Source organism: Dermochelys coriacea, chromosome 9 (assembly GCF_009764565.3).
Source record: "Dermochelys coriacea isolate rDerCor1 chromosome 9, rDerCor1.pri.v4, whole genome shotgun sequence".
Classification (NCBI taxonomy): domain Eukaryota; kingdom Metazoa; phylum Chordata; order Testudines; family Dermochelyidae; genus Dermochelys; species Dermochelys coriacea.
In genome coordinates, this window is record NC_050076.1 from 55,481,498 (window position 1) to 55,500,447 (window position 18,950).

The window sequence follows — 18,950 nt, forward strand, 5'->3', positions numbered from 1 at the left end:
ACGTATTGGGCAGCCCCGCTGGGGGCCATACAGCCACTGCTGCTGCACGGGGGGCGCGGAGCGGTTGTCGTGGTAACCGAGAGATCGGGGCGGCGCATGGGGCTCCGGACGTCTACGCCGAGGTTAGGTGGGTTGGGGCTCGAGCCCTACATCCCCCGGGCCTGCCTGCAGCCAGGCCGCTGTCCCAGTCTGTCGGCTGGGAGCGGCAGTGCAGGGGGCTGCCTAGGCGCTCGCTACTCCCCCGCCCCTTGGGATTATAGCTACCTCCGCTCCCCCTGCCTGCCTGCCTCGGCCTCCCTCGGGCTATAGCTACCTCCCGTCCCCCTGCCTGCCCGCCCGCCTCCCTGGGGTTATAGCTACCCCCACCCCTGCCTCCCTGGGGCTATAGCTACCTCCCGTCCCCCTGCCTGCCTGTCCGCCCGCCCGCTCCCCCACCTCCCTGGGGTTATAGCTACCCCCACCCCTGCCTCCCTGGGGCTATAGCTACCTCCCGTCCCCCTGCCTGCCTACCCGCCCCCTCCCTGGGGTTATAGCTACCCCCACCCCTGCCTCCCTGGGGCTATAGCTACCTCCCATCCCCCTGCCTGCCCGCCCGCCTCCCTGGGGTTATAGCTACCCCCACCCCTGCCTCCCTGGGGCTATAGCTACCTCCCGTCCCCCTGCCTGCCTACCCGCCCCCTCCCTGGGGTTATAGCTACCCCCACCCCTGCCTCCCTGGGGCTATAGCTACCTCCCGTCCCCCTGCCTGCCTGCCTGCCTCGGCCTCCCTCGGGCTATAGCTACCTCCCGTCCCCCTGCCTGCCTGTCGGCCCGCCCGCTCCCCCACCTCCCTGGGGCTATAGCTACCCCCACCCCTGCCTCCCTGGGGCTATAGCTACCTCCCGTCCGCCTGCCTGCCTGCCTGCCTCAGCCTCCCTCGGGCTATAGCTACCTCCCGTCCCCCTGCCTGCCCGCCCACCCCCTCCCCCACCTCCCTGGGGTTATAGCTACCCCCACCCCTGCCTCCCTGGGGCTATAGCTACCTCCCATCCCCCTGCCTGCCTCGGCCTCCCTCGGCCTCCCTCGGGCTATAGCTACCTCCCGTCCCCCTGCCTGCCTGCCCGCCCGCCCGCTCCCCCACCTCCCTGGGGCTATAGCTACCCCCACCCCTGCCTCCCTGGGGCTATAGCTACCTCCCGTCCCCCTGCCTGCCTACCCGCCCCCTCCCCCCCTCCCTGGGGTTATAGCTACCCCCACCCCTGCCTCCCTGGGGCTATAGCTACCTCCCGTCCCCCTGCCTGCCTACCCGCCCCCTCCCCCCCTCCCTGGGGTTATAGCTACCCCCACCCCTGCCTCCCTGGGGCTATAGCTACCTCCCGTCCCCCTGCCTGCCTGCCCGCCCGCCCGCTCGCTCCCCCACCTCCCTGGGGTTATAGCTACCCCCACCCCTGCCTCCCTGGGGCTATAGCTACCTCCCGTCCCCCTGCCTGCCTCGGCCTCCCTCGGGCTATAGCTACCTCCCGTCACCCTGCCTGCCTGCCCGCCCGCCCGCCCGCTCCCCCACCTCCCTGGGGCTATAGCTACCCCCACCCCTGCCTCCCTGGGGCTATAGCTACCTCCCGTCCGCCTGCCTGCCTGCCTGCCTCGGCCTCCCTCGGGCTATAGCTACCTCCCGTCCCCCTGCCTGCCCGCCCGCCCCCTCCCCCACCTCCCTGGGGTTATAGCTACCCCCACCCCTGCCTCCCTGGGGCTATAGCTACCTCCCGTCCCCCTGCCTGCCTCGGCCTCCCTCGGCCTCCCTCGGGCTATAGCTACCTCCCGTCCCCCTGCCTGCCTGCCCGCCCGCCCGCTCCCCCACCTCCCTGGGGCTATAGCTACCCCACCCCTGCCTCCCTGGGGCTATAGCTACCTCCCGTCCCCCTGCCTGCCTGCCTGCCTCGGCCTCCCTCGGGCTATAGCTACCTCCCGTCCCCCTGCCTGCCTGTCCGCCCGCCCCCTCCCCCACCTCCCTGGGGTTATAGCTACCCCCACCCCTGCCTCCCTGGGGCTATAGCTACCTCCCGTCCCCCTGCCTGCCTGCCCGCCCGCCCGCTCCCCCACCTCCCTGGGGTTATAGCTTCCCCCACCCCTGCCTCCCTGGGGCTATAGCTACCTCCCGTCCCCCTGCCTGCCTACCCGCCCCCTCCCCCCCTCCCTGGGGTTATAGCTACCTCCTGTCCCCGTGCCTGCCTACCCGCCCCCTCCCCCACCTCCCTGGGGTTATAGCTACCCCCACCCCTGCCTCCCTGGGGCTATAGCTACCTCCCGTCCCCCTGCCTGCCTACCCGCCCCCACCCCTGCCTCCCTGGGGCTATAGCTACCTCCTGTCCCCGTGCCTGCCTACCCGCCCCCTCCCCCACCTCCCTGGGGTTATAGCTACCCCCACCCCTGCCTCCCTGGGGCTATAGCTACCTCCCGTCCCCCTGCCTGCCTACCCGCCCCCTCCCCCCCCTCCCTGGGGTTATAGCTACCCCCGCCCCTGCCTCCCTGGGGCTATAGCTACCTCCTGTCCCCGTGCCTTCCCCCTCTCCCTTCTCTCTGGGGTTATAGCTACCCCCACCGCTGCCTCCTGGGGCCATAGCTACCTTCTATCACTCTACCTGCCCCCCCACCTCCCTGGGGTTATAGCTACCTCCCCTACCCCTGCCTGTCTGCCCCCGGTCCCTCTGGGGCTATAGCTACCCTCATCCCCTGTCTACTCCATAGATGTTGGAACTAGGGATCCACGGGGTGAGGCAGCACCGCCTGGTTTGAAGTGATTTCCCTCATTTACAGCAGAGGTTCTCAAACTGTGGTCATCCATGAGCTCCATTCAGGTGGTCTGCAGATAGTTCCATCTAAGATGCGTTCCTGGGCGGCAGCACATAATAGAATGAAGGGCCACCCACAAGGCCATCCTTTGGCATACGCAGAATACACAGCTGTGTAGGGCACCACGTAATTTGGGGCACCAAATTTCGTGGTGCCCTAGGCAGCTGAATTTGCAGCACTGGCTCCAGCAGCCAGCCCCATCCCCCAGCTAGGCCCCCTGCTCCTTCCCCGCCCTGCCCTCATTCGATCCCTTCCCCCAAACCCCCACCCCTGCTTTGCCCCGCCCCACCTCTTCCTGCCCCTGGTCTGCCCCCACCCTGCCTCCATTCCACCCCTTCCCCCAAGTCCCCTCCCGTGGGTGACGTGGCCCGTGGGTGTACTAGAGCTGGCAGAAGGGATCGGGCCCGCCCCTGCACTCATCAGTTGTGGCGGTAGGAAGCAGAATGACCCGGCTCCAGCCTGTTCTGCTGTGCCATCTCCAAGCCTTGTTGCTCCGCTTCCTGCTGCCGCCGCTGGTGACTGCAGGGGCGGGTCTGACCCCTTCCTCCAAGCCCCCTTCCCCAAGAGACAGGGCTGGGAGATTGGAGCAAGCTGGGGCCAGGTTGCTTTGCTTCCCGCTGCTATCCGTGAGTGCGGGTCTGACTCCTGCTGCTGGGGTCAAGCCACCTGCTAATGCCCTTCGTTGCCCTGGGCCTCCCTGCCTTGCTGCTGCCCCCGTGGCCCTGCAGCCCTTGAGCGCCGCTCCCCCCGTAGAGGGGCCGGCCCCGCAGCAGAGCAGCTACTCCCCCCACAAGTGCTCGGGCTGCATGGGGCACCACCATAGTTAGGAATGGCTCTGGCCACCCACCTAATTAGTGGAGCCACGCAGGCATGGCTAATTAGGTGCCTGGATCCTGCAGAAGAAGCACATGTAAGGTGAGACGGTGGCCTTGGGGGGAATAGGAGATAGGTAGGAGGAGGCAGTGGGGTGAAAAGATGGGGTGGGGGGAATTTGGGATGGGCAGGGCTGCGTCAGCCTGAGAAAGAGGTGACTTTCCTCAGCTCCAGGGCTACAGCTGCCAGGGAGAAACACCCCCCATCTCCTTCCCAACCCCAGCTCAGGTGCTGCCATGGCAGGGGAGAGAGGGTACATCCATCACATTAGAAAGGTAAGACTACTGGTATTAAAATATGAGTTGTGTGCTTTTATTTGTAGAACAAAAAAATGTTAATTATTATTAAGTTTTTTTAATATAGCACTTTAATCCAAAGCACTTTCCAATAGTTAGCTAACGGTACAAACAACATTTGGAAAGATCATTAAGTGGTCCGCTGAGACCCTCAGCAATTTTCAAGTGGTCCTTAAAAAAAAGTTTGAGAACCACTGATTTACAGGGTTTACAGTTTTGTTTAATGGCTTTCAGCACCCCCACTATAAAAAATAGTTCCAGCACCTATGGCCTACCCCACACCTCACTGGGGTTATAGCTACCCCCACTCCCTGCTTTCTGCCTGTGGCTCTACCTGCCCCCATGTTCCCCCATCTCACTGGGGTCTATTGTTACCCACACACATACTGGCTGCACCCTAGGGTTGCCAACTCTATCTGAAGCTATTCCGGGGGAAAAATAATTTTCCCCAACATGATGTAATGTCATTTTCTTAAAATATCCTATTAAAATCACCCGGATTGCTTTCAGTAGTCACAAGGAGATCAATGCCAATCCTGGAGGGTTGGCAAGCCTGCTGTACCCCCACAAAAGCACTCGCTGCACACAGGCTCCCCTCCGGCTCCGAGAAGGATCCAGTCAGAGCCATCCCTAGCTATTCTGGGGCCCTCCACAGCCCCTCGATGGGGGCAGGTGAGCTGGCCTCAGGCCTCCGTGCAGAGGGAACTGGCTTGGGGGACAGGGGAGAACCACCCCTCAGCACTCACCAGCGGCTGGGGCTGGGCCGCTGCACTTCCCACCACCGGTGAGTGCAGGCCCGGCCCTGCTTCAGTCCTCAGGGAAGTGGAGGCCGGACTGGGACAGGGAAGGGGCGGGGCAGGAAGAGGCTGGGTGGAGCAGGGGCTTTGGGGAAGGGGTGGAGTGGGGTCGGGGCTGAGGCAGCGCACGGGCTGGGTCTGGAGCAGCACACAGCTGCACAGGGCACCAGGAAATTTGGTGCCCCAAATTTCCTGGTGCCCTATGCAGCTGCTTACTCTGTGTATGGGTAATGACAGCCCTGGATCCAGTTCTGAAAACAATTAAAGATCTCCAATCTTTAACAATGTCCCACCTAGAGGATGGGAGCAGCGGACTCCATGGGGACACTCCAAGCTGGGCAATGCCCTGCGACTCTTATTCAGAGGTTAAAGTAAGAGGGGCTTAGGGAGCAGAGCTCCCTCTCCTGTTCCTGGTTTAGCTAAGCAGTGCTCCCCCACAGCTGCTCCTCCTCCTCACCTTTTACAGAGGGTTCCTCTCCTATTTCAGGTTAGTTTAAGTGCCAAACCAGGAGCTGGCAATGGGTAGTACTGTTGCTGTTTCCCACTGATTCTGCTTCCCATGCTTGGCTACTGCTCTAGAGCCACTAGAGGCAAAAACAAAGCTGCCCTCATAATGCACCCTGTGAACTCGTGTTTCTCAGCCAATAATCTAGGAATAAATAAAGGAGGGAAATGATAGTCTTGTGACACTGGACTGGGACAAAGGAAATCTGGCTTCAGATTCTCTATCACACTGCTACATTATTAGCTGGGCGCAATAAGATAAAGGAATCTTTTAGCACTGGCTCTGTGGACTGGCACACCAAGACAACCTGTGTTTGTCAGATCTGGAAAATGTTCCTCACTAGCCTGCCCAAACTGACCACCAATGTCCTTTTCACTCAGTGCAGCTGAGCCAATGTCTTGCATTCTGCACTGTGATTTCCTGCCTTAGTGTCCTTAATGCATCCGATGAAGTGAGCTGTAGCTCACGGAAGCTTATGCTCTAATAAATTTGTTAGTCTCTAAGGTGCCACAAGTACTCCTTTTCTTTTTGTGAATACAGACTAACACGGCTGCTACCCTGAAACCTGCCTTAGTGTGTAACACTAATATTCCCAGTTTGGTATGCAGCAAAGACAGAAACTAGGAGGCTCCAACAAACACACCGTTATTGGCGCCTGCTCAAAGATCACGCTGTATACCTGCACTACCACCCTCTTATCTGGCCACTTAGCCCTGGTCTACACTACGAGTTTAGGTCGAATTTAGCAGCATTAGATCAATTTAACCCTGCACCCGTCCACATGACGAAGCCACTTACTTCGACTTAAAGGTCTGTTAAAATCAATTTCTGTACTCCCCCGATGAGGGGATTAGCGCTGTAATCGACCTTGCTGGATCCAATTTGGGGTAGTGTGGTCGCAATTCAACGGTATTGGCCTCCAGGAGCTATCCCAAAATGCTCCATTGTGACTGCTCTGGACAGCGCTCTCAATTCAGATGCACTGGCCAGGTAGACAGGAAAAGGCCCGCGAACTTTTGAATCTCATTTCCTGTTTGGCCAGCGTACCAAGCTGCAGGTGAGTGCGGATCTCATCAGCAGAAGTGACCATGATGGAATCCCAGAATCACAAAAGAGCTCCAGCATGGACTGAACAGGAGGTACAGGATCTGATTGCTGTATGGGGAGATGAATCCGTGCTATCAGAACTCCGTTCCAAAAGACTAAATGCCCAAACATTTGAAAAAATCTCCAAGGGCATGAAGGACAGAGGTTGTAACAGGGACCCGCAGCAGTGCCGCATTAAACTTATGGAGCTCAGACAAGCCTACCAAAAAACTAGAGAGGCAAATGGCCTCTCGGGGTCAGAGCCCAGACATGCCGCTTCTTTGGTGAGCTGCATTCCATTCTAAGGGGTGCAGCCACCACTACCCCACCCCTGTGCTTTGACTCCATCAATGGATTATCACGCAACAGGGATGCACGTTTTGGGGACGAGGAAGAGGAGGAGGAGGAGACTGAAGATAGCGCACAGCAAGCAAGCAGAGAAACCATTTTCCCTTAGAGCCAGGAACTGTTTCTCACCCTGGACCTGGAGCCAGTATACCCCTGGACCCGCCAGGCGGAGAAGGGAGCTCTGGTGAGTGTACCTTTGTAAATATAATACATGGTTTAAAAGCAAGCGTGTTTAATGATTAATTTGCGGCCAATACAGCTACTGGAAAAGTGTGTTAACGTGTCTGGGGATGGAGCGAAAATCCTCCAGGGACATCTCCATAAAGCTCTCCTGGATGTACTCCCAAAGCCTTTGCAAAAGGTTTTTGGGGAGGGCAGCCTTATTCCGTCCTCCATGGAAGGACACTTTACCATGGCAGGCCAGTAGCACGTAGTCTGGAGTCATTGCATAACAAAGCATGGCAGCGTATGGTCCTGGTATTTGCTGGCATTCAAGCAACACCCGTTCTTTATCTCTCTGTGTTATCCTCAGGAGAGTGATATCATTCATGGTCACCTGGTTGAAATAGGGGAATTTTATTAAGGGGACATTCCGAGGTGGCCATTCCTGCTGGGCTGTTTGCCTGTGGCTGAACAGAAATCTTGCCCGCTGTTAGCTACGCAGTGGTGGGAGGGGAGAAGCGATCATCCCAGAGAATTGGGGGGGGGGGTTAGTGGGGTTTGTGCTGCATGTTAACCTGAAAATCGCAGCCCCTCCTTTTAAATGGCCAACCCATTTTAAAGAGCCAACCCAATGGCCGATGGGTATGTGAAATGAGGGCGCTGCTGTTTGAAACCATTCCCACATGTTAGGAAGGTTAAAGAAGTCAAAAGACTGTGGCTTACCATGGCTGTCTGCAAGCCAAATTCTGTTGCCCACCGGCCCTGCGTGTATGATCTCTCACACCAAACCGGCAGCCCCTCAATATAAGAGGCAAAATGCGACCTTGTACCGAATGCACATGTGCTATGTAATGTTAACAGCAAGGTTCACCCTGAAAGAGTCTACCCATTGTTCTCTAAAATGTGTCTTTTTAACTACTACTCTCCCTTTTTTTCCCTCCCGCAGCTGCAAATGTTTCAACGCTCCCCCTATCATCTCCGTCCCAGAGGCTAGCGAAGATCAGAGGGCGAAAAAAACGCACTCGCGATGAAATGTTCTCTGAGTTCATGCAGTCCTCCCACACTGAAAGAGCCCAGCAGAATGCGTGGAGGCAGACAATGTTAGAGTTCAGGAAAGCACAACATCAACGCGAGGACAGGTGGCGGGTTGAAGATGATAGGTGACGTCAGTGTGGTGAGAGGAGGCAGGATGCAATGCTGAGGCTACTGGAGGATCAAACTGATATGCTCCGGCATATGGTTGAGGTGCAGGAAAGGCAGCATGAGCACAGACTGCCGCTACAGCCCCTGTGTAACCATCCGCCCTATTCCCGAAGTTCCATAGCCTCCTCACCCAGACTCCCAAGAACGCTGTGGGGAGGCCTCTGGGCACCCAGCCACTCCACCCCAGAGGACTGCCCAAGCAACAGGCAGCTGGCATTCAGTAAGTTTTAAAGTGCAGTGTGTCCTTGTCCTTCCCTCCTGGGCTACCTTGGCAGTTATCCCCCTATTTGTGTGATGAATTAATAAAGAATGCATTAATTTGAAGCAATAATGACTTTATTGCCTCTGCAAGTGGTGATCGAAGGGGGGATGGGAGGGTAGTTAGCTTACAAGGAAGTAGAGTGAACCAAGGGGCAGGGTTTTCATCAAGGAGAAACAAACAGAACTTTCACACCGTAGCCTGGCCAGTCATGAAACTGGTTTTCAAAGCTTCTCTGATGCGCACTGCGCCTTCCTGTACTCTTCTAACCACCCTGGTGTCTGGTTGCACGTAATCAGCAGCCAGGTGATTTGCCTCAACCTCCTACCCCACCATAAAGGTCTCCGCCTTACTCTCACAGATATTGTGGAGCACACCGCAAGCAGCAATAACAATGGAAATATTGATTTCGCTGAGGTCTAACCGAGTCAGTAAACTGCGCCAGCGTGCTTTTAAACGTCCAAATGCACATTCTGCATTTGCACTTGCCCATCCTATTGTTGAACAGCTCCTGACTACTGTCTACTGGGCATTTCAACATCCCCAACAGTTATTTTCTGGTCTGGAAAGTAAGTCCCTTGCTGCAGCCGTTCCCACAGACGAGAGTTCCTGAAGATGCAAGCGTAATGTACCTTTCCCAGCCATCCCACATTGATGTTGGTGAAACGTCCCTAGTGATCCACCAGTGCTTGCAGCATCATTGAAAAGTACCCCTTTCGGTTTATGTACTCGCTGCCTTGGTGCTCTGGTCCCAAGATAGGGATATGGGTTCCGTTTATCACCCCACCACAGTTAGGGAATCCCATAGCAGCAAAGCCATCCACTGTGACCTGCGCATTTCCCAGAGTCACTACCCTTGATAGCAGCAGCTCAGTGATCGTGTTGGCTACTTGGATCACAGCAGCCCCCACGGTAGATTTGCCCACTCCAAATTGACTCCAGACTGACCGGTAGCTGTCTGGCGTTGCAAGCTTCCAGAGGGCTATCGCCACTCGCTTGTGAACTGTGACAGCTGCTCTCATCTTGGTATTCTGGCGCTTCAGGGCAGGGGAAAGCAAGTCACAAAGTTCCATGAAAGTGCCCTTATGCATGCGAAAGTTTTGCAGCCATTGGGAATCATCCCAGATCCGCAACACTGTGCGGTCCCACCAGTCTGTGCTTGTTTCCCAGGCCCAGAATCGGCGTTCCATGGCATGAACCTGCCCCATTACCACCATGATGTCCACATTGCCAGGACCTGTACTTTGAAAGAAGTCTGTGTCCATGTCCTCATCACTCTCCTCACCGCACTGCCGTTGCCTACTCGCCTGCTTTTGCAGGTTCTGGTTCTGCATATACTGCATAATGATGTGCGTGGTGTTTAGAATGGTTATAACTGCTGTGGTGATCTGAGCGGGCTACATGCTTGCCGTGGTATGGCATGAGCAGGAGAGCAGAGTGGCAGCGGAAGCAGCAGGTGGATGACAATGCTGACAGCAATATGGCGCCCGCACTGAAAAAGGAACAAAACAATTCTCAGCCATTGCTTTTACAGAGCGGAGAAGCAAGGGGTATGCTGGCAGCAGACAGTGCAGTACGACTACTAGCCACAGCCGTCGTCTCCTGAGTGCTCGCCACCACACAGTGTAGTATGATTGCTAGCTATCATTGTCTCCTGGGTGCTCGCAGTGCTGCTGGCTGGGAAAGCAGCCTGAGGTAGAATGGCCCCCTCAAGGATTGAACTCATAACTCTGGGTTTAGCAGGCTAATGTTCAAACCACTGAGCTATCCCTCTGCCAATATTCCAGGCAGGACTGAATCTCCATTAGACAAAACTTCACTTCCATTTATGTCCAGGCGCCCCTGACAGACCTCACCAAGGTCTGCCAGGAGCACCCATGTCTGCCCAGGCACCCGACTGACCTCACTGAGGACAGCCAAGAGCACCCAGGAGATGACAAGTACGGCTACCAATCGTAATGCACCATCTGCTGCCACAAGGCAATGAGCTGATGCTGTGTAGCAATGCAGTCCCACGTCTGCCAGCACCCAGGAGACATATGGTGACAGTGAGCTGAGCGGGCGCTGTGCTATGGTGTCTGCACGGGTAACCCAGGAAAAAATGCACAAAACAATTGTCTGCCGTTGCTTTCACGGGGGGGGGGGCCTGAAGACATGTACCCAGAACCACCTGCGACAATGTTTTTTGTCCCGTCAGGCACTGGGATCTCAACTCAGAATTCCAATGGGCGGTGGAGACTGTGGGAACTGTGGGATAGCTACCCACAGTGCAATGCTCCAGAAATCGACATTAGCCTCGGTACTGTGGACGCACTCCACCAACTTAATGGGCTTAAGTCAGGGGACATACGATCGACTGTATAAAATCGATTTCTAAAAAAATCAACTTCTATAAATTCAACCTAATTTTGTAGTGTAGACATAGCTGATTTGGTGCGTACCACTATAGTGCTCTTAAAGGCACAGTCCATTACAAGAGCACTTGATTGCCTGTTCACATCCACATCTCTCAGGCTTTTTATTTGCACATGAAAAACTGGTAGAAAGTTAGAATTTCACATTTTTTGTTTAAATTCTGTGTAATTCAGCTTATTTCACATTTCATCTAATAACCATGAAAATAATGCAGGTTTAGCTATAGCTTTATCTTGATGCCATCAACTTAAAAATATTTACATCTTGAAATCTTTTTACCTATTGTATAGTTACAATTACAAGTAAAAATAAGATTATTTTAATTGAAAGAAAATAGAGAAAAAATATTTTTGTCTATTTTTCAGGTTGTTTCCTTTTTAGAATCCAGTTTAGTGATCAGTTTCATTGTTTCTCTGTTTAGGTCCTGATTCTGCAGGATGTTCATGAGCATATTTGATTTTAGGATTAGGACTATAGTTAGGGAGCAATCTTGCTAATACTTATATACGTGCTTAACCATAAGCACGTGAGTAGTCCCATTTATTCAGTTGGAATACTCATATGGTTAAAATTAAGCACCTGCATAAATGTTTGCAGGATCAGATCCTTAGTCAATGTCCCCTGCTGTTGTTGTGGGTCTTTTATAAAGCAACAAGTAAGAAAAAAATTTAAATTGTAAAATGTTTGTAAAACCACAAAATGGCAGGAGGATTCAGAGATAGGTAGTACCTGAGATTATGTTTGTTAAATTAAACTTGATTTCAGGTTTACAATGCCCCTTTAAGAGTGGACAGAACTTCTCTTTTAGCTCAGTAGCAAAGAACTCTGTTTTTGAAACTACAGAATCTGAGTTTTATCTCTGCTCTTGCCATGAAGATCTGAATGGTCATGGATTTGTTACGATACTTCCATTTGCTTTTTAAAATGTATTTCTCTGCCCTCTTAAAGACAGCCATGCATTCTGTTGGTGGTTTCAGTTCTCCAAAAGCTGTCGTAGTCATTTATACTTTGAAAAAGCATTTCAGTTCACTTATAAGAAACAGACTGTGAAATAATGAAAGAAGTTTGTCCAAAGAAATGTGCTGACTTTAACTTTTCTGTCCAGCACAAAATAATTATAAAAAGATAGGTAATTCCTGTGGCAAATTTTGAAAATATTGCAGTAAATTGGAAATCTTCCTATGTGGTTTTCATAAAGAAAATGGTTCACCTTTAAACTCAGCCTTCTTCAGAGTGGAATTTAAATGGTAGGGGTGGTCCTGTGGGGTTTTTTTTCTTACTTTGATGGTATTTGGAATCCACCTTGATTTTATTACATTTGTTGTGTTGACGTTCTGTAATCTATAGGGATGGCTAGGGAAGGAGGTAGGGTAGGGGACTGGCATCTTTTCACATTTTTAAAAGTAAGGGCTGGTGTACACTATCGCGGTAAATCGATCTAACTCAGTGGTTCTCAAACTGTGATCCATGAACTCTATTCAGGTGGTCTGCGGATAGTTCCCTCTAAAGGTGCGTGCCTGGATGGCTGCAAACAAGAGAATGAAGGGCCATCCACCTAATTAGTGGAGCCGTGCAGGTGTGGCTCCACTAATTAAGTGATGGACCCTGGAGAAGATGCACATGTAAGGTGAGGTGGTGGCCTTAGGGGGCAATAGGGGGTAGGTGAGAGGAGGCAGTGGGGTGAGAAGAGGGGGTGTGGGAAATTTGGGACTTGAAGGGCTGCATCAGCCAGAGAAAGAGGTGACTTTCCCCAGCTCCAGGGCTGCGGCTGCTGGGGAGAGGCGGCCCTCCTTCCCAGCTTCAGGTCTGTGGTGGGGGAGAGACACCCCACCCACTTCCCAGCCCCAGCGCGGGGACTGTCACAGCTGGGGAGAGAGGGCACATCCATCACATTAGAAAGGTAAGACTACTGATATTAAAATATGAGTTGTGTACTTTTATTTGTAGAACAAAAAACATTAATTATTATAAAGTTTTTTTAATATAGCACTTTTATCCAAAGTGCTTTACAATAGTTAGCTAATGGTACAAACAACATTTGGAAAGATCATTAAGTGGTCTTCTGCAATTTTCAAGTAGTCCATGAAAAAAAAAAGTTTGAGAACCACTGATCTAACTTACGCAACTTCAGTTACGTAACTAACGTAACTGAATGCGATCTAGTTAGATCCACTTACTGCAGTGGCTAAACTGCACTATGTCGATGGGAGAGCATCTGTCGACTTCCTTTACACTTCTCGGGGAGGTAAAGTACACAAATTGATGGGACGGTGCTTTCCCATCGATTTAACATGACATCCCCAGACCTCAGACCCACCCAGATGCAGCAGTGCTGATCTACTAGTAAGTGTAGATAAGCCCTCAAAGGAAAGTAGTATGTGCGTCCACTGTGTTGTATTCTATGATGGAAGTGGTGATCTGCAGCAAAGGTGTTCTTGATCTTTGAGCCTCCATTGGTATTCCGGTCTACTCAATAGAAATGGGAATTGTGAACGTAGTTAGATACCCAGGAATGGGAAAGCATTTGGAAGAATGTACCATCAGCCTATAAGGCAGTTAGTTTAGGGACAGAGGAATAGCCATATCTGACTGGCAAGCCATCTAGTCTGATAGCCTGCCTTTGACAACAGCGGAGAAACAAGAAATGTTGTGTATTTCAGAGCATTTTACAAAGAAGGTCAGTTTCATTCTCCCCATTTTACATATGGAAAAACTGAGGAACAGAGAGGCAGAGTGACTTAAAAAGGAATGTAGTGGGTAATTATGGAAAAACCTGCTTATAAGGGATGTTTCTTCCTAACCTCACTCAGTGGCTGTCTTATGCCATGAAGCATAACAATTTATATCCCTTCTGACTTGAAAAAAAAAATCCCATCCAATGTAATGTGGATGTTCTTGTTTTTCATATAAATGTCTACTCATTTTTAAGTCCTACTAAGATCTTGGCCTCAGTGAATATCTTGTGGCAATAAGCTCCAAAGGTGTAAAAGAAGCATTTCCATTTTCTACTTTTAAATGTCCTACTATTCAATTAAATTGAGAGTATCTTTGTTCTTGTATTATGAGAAAAGGTAAATAGGTGGGCCCAATTTATTTTCTCTGTCTAGCATTGATTATTTTTATACTTCAGTTGGTGTGCAGGAGGCGCTGGGAGGGAGGGAGAGGACTTAAGCAGCAGGGCAGCTGGCAGGTGGGAGACGCTGTGGGGAGGAGGAGAGCTTGGCTGCCGGTGGGTGAGTCGGCGCCTATGCCAGTCTTTTCAGTCTCTGGTCATATGGAAGTCTTTTGGTGCCTTTATTTAATTTTTGTCCCCCATCTCTGACTCTTCCTCTCCCCTATGAGTTATTAACAATCTGCTATATAGATATAACTCACAAAATTTTGGCAGGTTTCTTAAGAGGAGTATCTAATCTATTCTGGAAATTAGAGCTGTCGATTAATCGCAGTTAAATCATATGATTAACTCAAATTAATTGCGATTTAAAAAATTAATTGTGATTAATCTCAGTTTTAATCACACTGTTAAGCAATAGAATACCAATTGAAATTTCTTAAATATTTTGGATGCTTTTCTACATTTTCAAATACATTGATTTCAGTTACAACACAGAATACAAAGTGTACAGTGCTCACTTTATATTATTTTTGATTATCATTTTTAGAGTGAAAATATCTGTAAACAAAGGAAATAGTATTTTTTCAGTTCACCTCATACAAGTACTGTAGTGCAATCTCTATCATGAAAGTGCAGCTTACAAATGTAGATTTTTTTGTGACATAACTGCACTCAAAAACAAAACAATGTAAAACTTTAGAGCCTACAAGTCCACTCAGTCCTACTTCTTGTTCAGCCAATCTCAAGGATAAACAAGTTTGTTTAAATTTATGGGACATAATGCTGCCTCCTTCTTATTTACAATGTCAACTGAACGTGAGAATGCATTCACATGGCACTTTTGTAGCCAGCATTGCAAGGTATTTATGTGTCAAATATGCTAAACATTTGTATGCCCCTTCATTCTTTGGCAACCATTCCAGGGGACATGCTTCCATGCTGATAACACTCGTTAAAAAAATAATGCATTAATTAAATGTGTGACTGAACTCCTTGGGGAAGAATTGTATGTTTCCTGCTCTGTTTTACCCATATTCTTCCATATATTTCATGTTATAGCAGTCTCGGATGATGACCCAGCACATGTAATTTATTTTAAGAACACTTTCACTGAAGATTTGACAAAACTCAAAGAAGGTACCTGTGACGGGTTGGATCACAGAAATCGCCTTAGGGCTGCCAACTACTTCTGCCCCTGCTTTTCCTGCCAGTTTGAGACTCCAGCACCCTGCCTTGTTGAGCCAGACATGCCAGTCTGCTCCAACACAGACCCAGGGTCTGAACCACGTGCCCCAAAGCTGCAGGCTTAACTGAAAGCAGCTTAAGAAATGTTCGTGTCTTTAACAGTCAGATGCTCAAATCCCAATGGGGTCCAAACCCCAAATAAATCTGTTTTATATTCAGATATTTTATATATTTATACTCAAATTGTTCGCCCTCTATAACACTGATAGAGAGATATGCACAGACGTTTGCCCCCCCCCCAGATATTAATACATACTCTGGGTTAATAAGTAAAAAGCGGTTTTATTAAATACAGAAAGTAGGATTTAAGTGGTTCCAAGTAGTAACAGACAGAACAAAGTGAATTACCAAGCAAAATAAAATAAAACAAAACACGCAAGTCTAAGTCTAGTACAGTAATAAAACTGAATACAGATAAAATCTCACCCTCAGAGATGTTTCAATAAGTTTCTTTCACAGACTGGACACCTTCCTAGTCTGGGCACAATCCTTTCCCTTGGTACAGCCCTTGTTTCAACTCAGTTGATAGCTAGGGGATTTCTCATGATGGCCACCCTCTTTGTTCTGTTCCACCCACTTGTATATCTTTTGGAATCCTTTGTCCCACCCCTCCTTCTCAATGGAAAAGCACCAGGTTAAAGATGGATTCCAGTTCAGGTGACATGATCATATGTCTGTAAGACTTCATTACCCACTTGCCAGTCCACAGGTATACAGGAAGACTTACAAGTAAAACAGAGCTATCTACAGAAAATTGTCCTGGTTAACAGGAGCCATTAAGATTCCAAACCACCATTAATAGCCCACACTTTGCATAAATACAATAGGATCTCAGAGACATTATCCTAAAGTAGGTCTAATACTTAGACCCAGGTATCAGCAATTTCAGCTCTGAAGTGTGTAACAAGACTCTCAATTGAGCCTAAATTAGCTCTTTTATTATACCCTGGAGAGAGGAAAGATCTAATGGTGCCTAAAACCCACACCACTCTCTCAACTCATTGAGCTTTGGAACCCATGTCCCTTGCTTAGCGAGTGCTATTCCGTTGAGGGTGAACCCCTCCATTGGGGTATGCAAGGTACAGTTCTGCTGCCCTTGGTTCACACAACAAGGAAAACAACACTTTATTACTCCTGCCCCAATAACAAGGAGGCTGGGGAATCCAGCCACAAGTGATCATGTGGGTGAGCAATCCCATCATGCTGAGCATCTAGGCAGGGTGGGTGTGTCCATGCAAACGAGATCAGCTTCTGAAGTCTTTATCTGCAGCTCACCACTAGATGTCGGGGAGAGCTCATTCAGACTTTGCTTACACAGACAAGTTGTCTCCTCCCCTTAATTCAAAACCTTGTGCCTTGGTTTTAATCCAACCGGTCATAAATAGCAAGAAATTGGTGAAAAAAGGGTTTTTAAATGGTTAAATAACTATGAGCTTTTCCAGATCAGTGGCTGTAATTTGCAGCGGAGTATTGTTTATGAAAAAGTCTCTAATGCACTGATTCATTATATAATTTTTTCCATTTTTTAAGTAAAAAGAAATGTTTGGGCCTCCATTTGGTTATGTGGTATCCTCGTCAAGCCTGGAACACAAAAACTATGCCATGTATACATCAACCAAACAACCCAGAATCAGATGTAGAGTTGACAAATCTGGAAATCAACAGTTGGTTGTCGCACCCCCCACGGCACTGACTGAGCAAAGGATTTAAGCACATATTCAGACTTATACAGAGGGTTAAGTGCTTTTCTGAGTCAGAACTGCTATAACCCTGATCAGAAACCATCCTTAAAATAAAGAGCAGCATCAGTTTCATTCATGATTTCCTTTTTCTTTTGCAGTGAACATTGAAGCACACACCTAGTAGAGCTCTGTAAGGTTTCATTTTGTTCAGCCAGTAGAATGAGCTGGGATGACTTATGCTGCAAAGAAGTGTGGCATTCGTTTTCAGCCTCCATCCATTATCCTGATCTATGAAGATGAAAATAAGAATAGAGCACGCCAGCGCATCATGCCTATCCGAAACTTCTCCAAGTTCTCAGGTACAGTATTCTTAAGCCTCCTTCCGTAAAACAGCAATGAGGCAGGAGGGGGCAGAGATGGCAGCTGGGCACCTCTTCAGGGACTGGTAGGTTTCTTCTCACCAGCTTTGCATGGGAGGTTGTGTAGTAGGACTACTCTCTGGAGGTGGAATACCCAATGTTCTCCAGGATTGGAGATCAAGCCAGGAAGCTTCCCAACCTGAGCTGTCTAGTTTAAAAATGAGTAGTGGCACTCCTAGGGCAGCACTTTACCCCAGAGAATCTTTGGGTAAAGAGCATTTATTTATTTATTTAAGAATTATGTGCTTGAGGCAGTAATTCTTGGGAGGGGGGACTTTTTTTCCAGATTGCAGCAGGGCTGCAGAACAGCTGAAGAATAACCCTCGGCACAAGGCTTACCTACAAGGGGTCTCACTGCGGCAGCTGCAGAAATTATACAGTTTGCTGAAAGGCCACTTGCAGGGACAGAGTTTGGCCCAGACCTTGGAGCAGATTCATCAGGAAGAGACCATTGACCCAGAGGAGGACCTGAACAAACTGGATGACAAGGAGCTGGCTAAAAGGAAGAGTATCATGGATGAGCTGTTTGAAAAGAACAGGAAGAAGAAGGATGACCCAGATTTCACCTACAATGTTGAGGTTGAGTTCCCACAAGATGAGCAGCTGGAATCCTGTGGCTGGGATGCAGAGTCAGACAATGAGTTCTGATAATGGACAAGGCCTCCTAGATAATCAGTATGGAGAGAGAAAACCCATATTCTCATAACACAGGGAGCACAATTACCGTGTCCATCATATCACATCAGTCTACAGAGCTTGACTGACAGTGTTTACAAGCCATACAACTGATGCATTTTACATTGATAAATAAGAGATCAGTGCCTGTGGTGTTTTAGCTGTTTGGGGAATAGACAAACTTTTAAAAGTCTTACGTGAAGCTTGATAAAAAGGGACATGGGGATATTGAAAATCATTTTTAAATGGTTAGATTTGTAGCTGTTAAGTAATTGAAATAATTTTAAATCTGTCTTTCAGCATTTGTTTGTTTACATTTCATTCATCTTTGGCAAGGAAACTAGACTGATTATTTTTGTTTCTATTCAATTTTATTTTAGTCTTTAAAATACAGCATTAAAGTTACAAATCTTTACATCTAACTCAGGAGAAGAAACATTCAGATTCTTATTGCAAATATGTAGTATTTTGTTATTGGTTAGGCTGTTGTGTTTTAATCTATACTCTGTAGACAAATCAATATTGCAGTGAAAACTTTACCTTTAGATTTCTTGAGTTGTGTTTAAATCTACAATCTCAGTGTTCCATGAATGTACGTTTTCGTATTTAAGAAATAAAATATTTAGAAAACAGATTAACCTTGGAGAGATCATTGACAATTTAGTGAATTGGAATTCATAAGACAACAGTGATTTGTCTCCCTTAACTGTCCAGTGTAAATGGTCAGATTTGGGGAAGTTTGCTTTAAAATGGCTGAGCAACAATTTGGGAGAAAGTCACAAGAGTTTATGATACTTTCGGAGTGAAGGTCTTTAGCTGTGCTGCCTTACCAGACTACTACTCTAAAATTGTTCTGAGCACTGCTAGATGGCAGCTCCTTCCAGTAGCTTTTATGTGAAGCCATGGCATCTAAGATTCTCCAAACAGCAATTTGTTCTCAGAAGAGGGCTAAAAGGCCTCCTGTATGCCTTCCCCCCCAGCCACTAAGTGTAAAGATGGTAAAGAAGATAGTGAAGGAACAGGCCACAGTGATTATAAATC

General features: G+C 49.3%; 1 protein-coding gene across 7 annotated transcripts; it reads left to right on the top strand.

Annotated features, from left to right (window-relative positions):
- The first annotated feature begins 2 nt into the window (after window positions 1-2).
- Window positions 3-18,543, top strand: CEP19 (centrosomal protein 19). Of its 7 annotated transcripts, none has more exons than XM_038416882.2 (3): window positions 3-122; window positions 16,974-17,174; window positions 17,521-18,543. In XM_038416882.2, exons 2-3 carry the CDS (start codon window positions 17,045-17,047, stop codon window positions 17,880-17,882), a joined length of 492 nt encoding a protein of 163 aa, XP_038272810.1. In that variant the 5' UTR covers window positions 3-122; window positions 16,974-17,044; the 3' UTR covers window positions 17,883-18,543. The 7 variants fall into 7 exon arrangements, with proteins under 7 accessions (XP_038272810.1, XP_043348186.1, XP_038272813.1 ...); XM_043492251.1 differs by having other exon boundaries at window positions 8-127; window positions 16,973-17,174; XM_038416885.2 differs by lacking the exon at window positions 3-122 and adding an exon at window positions 3,163-4,782.
- Window positions 18,544-18,950: the final 407 nt, after the last annotated feature.